The sequence below is a fragment of the Ictalurus furcatus genome, chromosome 22 (assembly GCF_023375685.1).
Source record: "Ictalurus furcatus strain D&B chromosome 22, Billie_1.0, whole genome shotgun sequence".
Lineage (NCBI taxonomy): Eukaryota > Metazoa > Chordata > Actinopteri > Siluriformes > Ictaluridae > Ictalurus > Ictalurus furcatus.
Window position 1 is genome coordinate 5888828 of NC_071276.1, and position 8651 is coordinate 5897478.

Consider the following 8651-nt stretch of genomic DNA (forward strand, 5'->3'; position numbering starts at 1 on the left):
TATTCAAATAATTCAACTGGTGAATCATCTTTTCTCTATTTTTTTTTCTAGATTTAGAAAGTCAGGAGGAGCTTGGGAAGAAGCGTATCAGGCGCATCATCTCCACTGATTTCCCTCTCTACTTTGCTGTGGTCTCCCGCATCCAACAGGAGAGCGACTTGATTGGCCCTGAGGGGGGGCGTCTGACCAGCAAAATTCTTCCGTTGGTTCAGGCCAGTTTCCCTGAGTCGTCTGTCACCAAGCGGGTTCGCCTTGGACTGCAGGTGAGCTTGGATGAGGAGGATAACGAAGAGTTAGGACTATTGTCACCATAACACAACATTCATTGACATTTTATGTCATTCAGTCGCATGCTACCATTCCGTCCATGCAAATAAAATTATTGAAAAAAAAATTGTAAAAATATTAACCTTTGAAACGTTAAAACCTGAAATATCACCGTAGTTGTTTCACCAGGCTGGTTTTGTAGAGGTTTGATATTGGTATGTATGGTGTGACCTGATAAGTTGAGTTAAATAAGAATGTCAAAATGAAAGAAGGCATGAATACAGCACTTATGAATGGTAAATGTTTCAGACATGGATTGCATGTAATGTCTATGTGGCTCTGCTGAGGCTTAAATGGTGCAACTGCATTCACTGCAATATGCAATAAAATGCTGAGCAGCATTGGAATTGCAAATATTTATATATCTACAAATATTTTAAGCCTTTGTGTCATATGCAATAAGACTATATGGCCAAAAGTTTGAGCACACCTGATCATCAGACTCAGATGAGCTTTCTGAACGTCCTGTTTCACTCGGACCTTGGTAATGTCTTCATGGAGCTCCTTTGTGCATGCTGGAACAGGTTCTGGCCTCGTAGTTCCAGTGAAGGGAAATTGTAATGCTACAGCATACAAAGACATCCTATACAATTGTGTGCTTCCAAATTCGTGGAAACAGTTTGAGGAAGATGCACATATGGGTGTAATGGTCAGGTGTCACAAACCTTTGGCCACTATTCCTGCTTTGCTGGACAAGAAGAAATTGACACATTATTGCCTTATTGAGTTGAATGGTGGATGATTTTTATCAGCATGTTGGAATGGCTTCTGAGGAAAGTAAGAGTAAGTGCACAGAGACTGACTAAGGCGGTTTTTACATGTATGATGAATAATTGGAATGTGCCTTTGTGATAACCATGACTAAGCTTGTGAAATGACTGATGCTCGATAAATACAGAATTTTCACAATTATATAATTATTCTTGGTTAGAGTTAGGTTAAATGCATGTATTTTCTTGTCCTGCTTCTGTAACAACGGGCTCATACCAAAGTCTGAACACATTTTTATGACCAATTGAACTGTGCACTTTGCATTATTTCCTTTGTTTGTAAACATTATGATCCAAAACTGTGCTTTGTAAATAGATAGACAGATGACACATACTCATTATAATATAAACAGGGTCATACATAACAGGGTAATATCTTTCTCCTTGTGATGTGAACGAACCACTACAATAAGGTCTGTTTAAATGAGAATTTTTGTAACAATTTCTTTTTATAATAAATATTCCTATCTGACCAGTTCATTCGTGTCTTGTTTGCTGTTCAGTTATTATCTCAATTATAATCGCTGCTGAGAATATATTCAACTTTTCTCTGTCTTTTCCCTCTGCTTCATCCCATATTTTGTCCCATTTGACTTCTCTTCTTCATTCTGGCTTCTCCACCAATTATTATTTCATCTGTTATTGCAAAATGTGCAATTTAAATTCTTGATTTTTCAATAATACGACTCTGCGCACATTCTGCATTTATCCTTTCCCTATGTTCTGCGTCTCTCGCTGCCATTTACATTCCTTTTCCTTTTACAACGCTGTACTTCTCCTTATATTTTTCTTTTTTTTATCCGTTACACACATCCCTGAACATCATTCCCTACACACTTTCCTTTTACTGCTATACCTGGTGCTCAGGCCCAGCCGGTCCCTGATGAGCTGGTGGCCAAGCTGCTGGGGAACCAGGCCACCTTCAGCCCTGTGGTGACCGTGGAGCCGAGACGCCGTAAGTTCCATCGGCCCATTGGCCTGCGCATCCCGCTGCCTCCATCCTGGAGGGACAGTCCGCGAGATTCTGGCGAGGGTGACACTACCAGCCTCCGCCTGCTCTGCAGTGTCATCGGTACGACAAGACTTTTCGAAGAGAAACACTTGGTTCAGAAGGGTTAATGTTAATAATAATAATAATCATCATCATCATCATTATTATTAATATTATTAGCATTTTACAATGCTTACATGTGCTAATGCTTACAATAGAGTCAAACATTACACAGAACATACCTAAGTGCATATACGCATAAGCATTTGCAGTACATTACATTACTTTTTATAATTGATATTTTTCTAAATCTATTTTTTTCTTACAAATATTTTTATCAAATTTACAGGTACAGTAGTAACAGAATGTACACTATATCGCATACATCTGCTTAATGTTAGAGTAAAATGAGGTCCTGCTCTGATTGCTAGCTATCTTGAGCCACGGGAATCACTTCATGTAAACTATGAATAAATAATGACTGTTAAATGAAAAAGTGAGAAAGTCTGAGAGGCACTTATAAAAGTATTCCTAAGTCAGAGTAACAGTAAGAGTTCTCACTCACTTTCAGTGTCCACTTCATCCTGGTCAGAGTTGCAGTGGAGTCAGAGTGTATCCCAGCAACACGGGTTCTAAGGCAGGAAGGCAACATTTGTGTCGCATATATTTAAACTTTCATGGACTGGACATTTGTTTAATATAAATATGGCTTAGCTGTGAAGAAAACCTGTAATGCTTCGAATCTGGCCTGAAATGGACTACAGTTGTCCTTATGTTGCCTTCAGTTTATCTTGTGGGCATTCAGTGCATCTTGAAGCGAAAGGCAGGGCGGTGATGTTATACTGAAAGGTCTATAACAGCAGCATGATGAATATAATGGTATATCTTAAAGTCTTTATTAGTGCATGCCTAGTCAACATAGCACAAGAACATTCCATTAGGCATTATTTTTGAGATGGCCTGTGAACATCTGCTACATTACTTTAGTTAACATCAGCTGTTCTGCATTCCTTAGGTGGCACCGATCCAGCACAGTGGGAGGATATCACTGGCACAACCAAGCTTATATATGCTAATGACTGTGCCAATTTCACCACCAATGTGTCTGCACGGTAAGATAACAATGTGCATGAAATATGGGCCTCTTTAGCACATTCTTCAAAGATGGTCTGCACGTATATAGCGTTTTTTTTAACCTTAGCGGTACTTAGCGCTTTACACTGGTTCTCATTCACCATTCATAAACACACTCACACACAAGGTGCTAGCTTGCCATTGTGGCCAATCGGGGGCAACTTGGGGTTCAGTGTCTTGCCCAAGGACACTACGGCATGTGGAGTCATGTGGGCCGGGAACTGAACCGTCAACCCTATGATTAGTGGACAACCCACTCTACCACCTGAGCCACAGCCACCCAGACATCCTTCTACACAGTCAGACAGACAGGCAAGACTAGGATTAACAAGACCGGGATATAATTATAAACATGAGACAATGATATAAACAGAACCACAAAAAAAGGCATTGTGAATCTGTTTGTTAGTGTTTATCAGAGTTATCATGTCACATAGAAATCAGTACCGGTGGAATCCTGGTATCACACGTTGATAGATACACCACTCTATCAACCTGTATTCCAGTGCCTCCCTGTGTTGGTGATTGGCTTGGAACTTGTTTTCTGATGGGTCTCACATAAATTGTATACAGTGACAAGGCTGGTAACCAACAATGCACTGCAAGTGAACAAGTTCTGGGCACATTTGGCCTAGGGGAGAAACTTAAGCTGCCCCCTGCTGGTTTGGCAATAACTGTAGGGATCCAAAAGTTCCTTATATAGTCTCTCTACCAGGTCATTCGACTCAGGGTGGTGGCTAGAGGCTAGACTAATATTATTCCCACTTGGATGCTCAGTAACTGCCCTGTACATGTGTGAGGTAAACTGTAATCAGAGGCATCTTCAGGAAGCTTCAGTAGTCTGGTATACAGTGGGAAGATCTAGGAAAGGGACAAGCTTCCATGCCTTGAGAATGAAATGACCATCACCATGTGCTTTTTCCTTCATAAAATAGGGAGTTTGGTATAAAGTCCACCATTGGCAACCAGGACCAATGGGATATGGGCAGTGGTCCTACCATCCCACTTGGCAGCTGATAAATCGTGTCCGGTTTGGGAACCTTGAGTCCAGATTTATAAATACAAGAAAGAACACCAGCCTTGAGATTTTATATCATGGAAAACTTTTATTACTAAAACCGAAATAAGTTAAAATATATATATATATATATATATATATATATATATATATATATATATATATATATATATATATATATATATATATGAAAGAGCTGGTTTGGCAGTATGAGACATTAATTTGATTCTGTTTTCTTTGTTGTTTCTTTAATGTCAGTTTGTTCTACTGATGACCTACATACAGGCTATCTCTCCTACCTGTATACTTGTCCAACACTAAAATACTGCCCAACATTGAATTTAATAATCATTTCCCGACTGAGACACATTACCTGAACAATTGCAAGGCAAATGTAGGCTGGAGTGTCTCCACTAAATGATTACCAATACAAATTTGGGTTTAGCCTGTGAGTGGTTGATCATAGTCTATGTGATGATCCATTTCCAATATTTCTTAGTTTACCAACCCCAAAACCAGCCCAGCTGGTGTGTATTATGTGTGGATGGAGAGTCCCCTTCAGCCAGTGTCTCCATTCCTCCCAGGCCTTTCTGATGGCAAGGATTTCCCAGTTGATGTCAATGTTTCTCTCAACTTGGGACAGCAAACTGGGTTCAGGTTAGCACTAGGTGCTTTTGTTTGCCACTGCAATAGTATGATGCCCACCTCAGAGACCTCCACCTTGACCACAAATGTGATCCTGGGGTCTGGATGATGAATGCCCTGGTGAAGTTCCTGAACAGATGTGAACACCCCTTTTGCAGGTGGCGACTAGTGTGGAGTGTTTTGAGGAGAGCAATGAGTGGTGCAGTATGCAAACTGAAGTTCCTGATAATGATCGCAGGTAGACGTTTGTGAAGCCCAGGAACTGCTGCTGAACACAGATGGTGCTGGAGTACAGCTAGTTCTAAACTACTTGTATCTTGCAATCCTGCATACCCACACCAAAAGGTATAGGAAGCAAACTAGCTGGGCGACAGTGGTAAGATGGAACTGAAACTTTTGTACCATCACATACAACTTGTGCTCCAGCAATCTGGTCAACACGGTCTTCAAGTGCACATGACAAGTCTTAAAGTATGTCAGCATTTATAAGGACACTATTTTAATGAACTCTCCCAGTTTGATGGTGTTTGGACTGCAAGACTGGAACACTGACAGGGCACCTGTGGAGCCATTCATCCTGGAGACCTCCACTAGGTCTGTGGACTACAAAGGGAACTTACCGACAAGACTCCCTCTTGTATCATTAGCAGAGACTCCCTTCAAATACAAACAGATAGGCACTTGGAAAAAGAAGAAAATGTATTGAACATTGGATTCCCTTAACACTACCATTGGTTTAGCCAAACAGATCTTTGGTATGGGTTTGCAATGTTTCTGTTTATGGCCTGAGCTCTTGCAGTACATATAACCCAACATGGAGCTGTCTCTATCACGTTTTTAAAAGTGAGGTAAGTCCTATGTACATACATGCATTCCAGTGTAAGACCTAGAGACATTTAGAGGATATGGGGACTGATGATGATGGCTTTCTCATTCCAACTGCTGTTGGTAGCCAGGATGTGGAACTGAAATGTGTACTCAGAAGATCTATCCTTTACTGGTTTGGAGTAGCTGCTTGCCTTCAATTGGTAAAATGTTCATAACACCATACCTCATCTCCCTGCCATTCCCAAAATAGCTGAGGTGTATTCACCTTTAAACAGAGACACTAAGAAAACAGTTTTAATAGCATCACTGGAAATAAATGGAATGGAGTATGGATTAAGTACACAGAAGTTTGTAAAAGGAAGCTCTGACATGTTGCAGGCATTTATCTCTGGTTTGACTACGTGGGAATCATAGGTAACAGGACGATTCAAGCTCACTTCCTCTAGGGTAGTGGTTCCAAAGAGCAGAGAATTGTTGCTGAAGGTTTTGAAGTTGCTGTCAAATGAGCAAGATTTGTTTTAAGGTGACTGCTCCATACATTAGTGTGAGAAAATAGAATAGAATAATCTGAATAAAAGTACAGAGTCAAATCCTAAGGAACAGGAATTATGGCTGGAATGTACTTTAACTGTAACTGACAATGCAGAAATCAACAAATGTAACAGTAACCTAAACCCAATACACCACAAACGAGGAGAATATCTGAACCTAAGGATATGTATAGTGAAATGTAAAATGAAGAGAGTTAACAAGAATAGGCATTGTCTAACACGAAATTCAAACCAGAGAAACCCGGAAATAATCAGGGATCAACATGAACAGATCTGATGTTACTGGAAATGCATTGACATTAAAGTAATACATGGAAAGGCAAGACAGGACAAGACCAGACATAATCAAGTTATAACTGGAAAAGCAAGTACATTTAACTCTGGAGCCAGAGTCTTGGACGTATTTTTCACTGAAATTAGAATAAGTAAATTTGCTGTAGGAATTTATGGAACTTCCATCCAACAACTTCCTTTGCTCTTTGTGCTTTCTTTTCACTTTTCTCACAGTTTTTGGCTAGCAGACTGTCCTCGCACTGCTGAAGCAGTTTCCTTTGCCAACCTGCTGTACCGTGAGCTGTCAGCAGTGCCATACATGGCTAAATTTGTAGTGTTTGCGAAGATGAATGAGGTGCGAGAAGGTCGATTGCGCTGCTACTGCATGACTGATGACAAGATGGACAAGACCCTAGAGCAGCACGAGAACTTCACAGAAGTGGCCCGCAGCAGAGACATAGAGGTTAGAAGTTTTACAATATTTTAATCAGAGAACTGGAACTGAAATGGATATTTATGTTAACAGAGCTATAGATCATTCATGAGCAAACACTAACACTACTGTAGAGTTGTTATCTAAGTACTGCTGCTGTAATCATAAAGACTGTCCTGTGCTTATTCTAGGCCTTAAGGATTCACGGTGAGATTAACTTGCTAGCCACTTTATTAGGGTGCTCCTAATATCCTCCTGTACCCCTGCTCAATTATGCAATTCTCCAACTAGCCCTTGCACTGCTGTCACATGAGTGGCTGATTGGATAACATGAATGAGCAGGGGTGCAAGTGTTCCTATTCAAGTGATCCATGAGAATATTTGGGACCTGTGTGACTCACTTGAAAAGCATTATTTTGTGCTATTCTGTAATACTGTGCCATTACTCGCAGGTAATGGAGGGCATGCCATTACACTTGGAGTGCTCAGGGAACTTGATCCCCATGAGGAAGGCTACTCAGCAACCCCGCTGCTTCAGCTTCCAAGCCTTCAGAGACAACAGGCTTCCTGTCTCTGTGAAGGTACCAGCTAGTTTAAATGCATCTAGACCATTACATGCCACTAGCCATTAATTCCTTTATTGTTTATTCAAACTTTTCATATTTACTTGTAATTGCACTTCAGTGCCAGCACTGAAATCTTGTTTCTTCATTCACTCTTTCAGGTAAGAGACAGTAGTAAGGACCCCTCTGGCTTCTTGTCCTTCCTACGCAAGTCTACCAAGTATGAGGACAGTCAGCAAGTACTCTGCAACCTCAATATTACCATGCCACCATGCATAAAGGTATAAACATCCACTCAACACTTTTATATACATTTATATTTCCTATTTATACAGTGATGTATACAACAGTCTTACCCCTCAGTAAAAACAGTACATATTATGTGCCAATATCAGATTGGAGGGGGTGAGGACCGAAGGAGGACACTCACCCCTTTGGCCCTTAGAGAGAGATACAGTGCTCTCAATGAACCAACTGTAGGTAAGAACCGGCCTGCATATAGCTATAAACACATGTCTCCCATCCACACTCCATACTACCATTGCTTGATCATGCTTTCAAAAACATTTGAGCTCTAGCATTAGACTGCAAGGCTGTCAAGGTCTGAGCCAATGATGTTCTGATTTCTGCAGCATCAATGAGCACCATGGAAAGGACAGAGTTAAAGATGGCTTTAATAGCCGAACAGCTGGGACTGAGCTGGGCTGGTGAGTGAGTGAGTGAGTGAGTGAGTGAGTCAGTGAGGGAGTGAGTGAGTGAGTGAGTGAGAAAGTGAGAGAGTGAGTGCGTGAGAGAGTGAGTGCGTGAGAGAGTGAGTGCGTGAGGGAGTGAGTGAGTGAGTGAGTGAGAAAGTGAGTGAGTGAGTGAGTGACTGAGTGAGTGAGAGAGTGAGTGAGAGAGTGGGTGAGTGAGTGAGAGAGTGAGTGAGAGAGTGGGTGAGTGAGTGAGAGAGTGAGTGAGATAGTGAGTGAGTGAGGGAGTGAGTGAGTGAGTGAGTGAGTGACTGAGAGAGTGAGTTCATGAGAGAGTGAGTGAGTGCGTGAGTGAGTGAGAGAGTGAGTGAGTGAGTGAGAGAGTGAGTGCGTGAGAGAGAGTGAGTGAGTGAGTGAGAGCGTGAG

The 8651-nt window shown here is 41.3% G+C and overlaps 1 protein-coding gene across 1 annotated transcript in view; it reads left to right on the forward strand.

The window, feature by feature from the left end:
* The window catches only part of ank1a (ankyrin 1, erythrocytic a), a 110964-nt gene that overhangs the window by 81182 nt on the left and 21131 nt on the right, over window positions 1-8651 (forward strand). Inside the window, exons 30-37 of the mRNA XM_053610541.1 lie at window positions 52-263; window positions 1965-2169; window positions 3104-3200; window positions 6772-7000; window positions 7423-7551; window positions 7695-7814; window positions 7929-8013; window positions 8166-8240. Coding sequence (XP_053466516.1) covers window positions 52-263; window positions 1965-2169; window positions 3104-3200; window positions 6772-7000; window positions 7423-7551; window positions 7695-7814; window positions 7929-8013; window positions 8166-8240 — 1152 coding nt within the window. The remainder of the gene's footprint in view (window positions 1-51; window positions 264-1964; window positions 2170-3103; window positions 3201-6771; window positions 7001-7422; window positions 7552-7694; window positions 7815-7928; window positions 8014-8165; window positions 8241-8651) is intronic.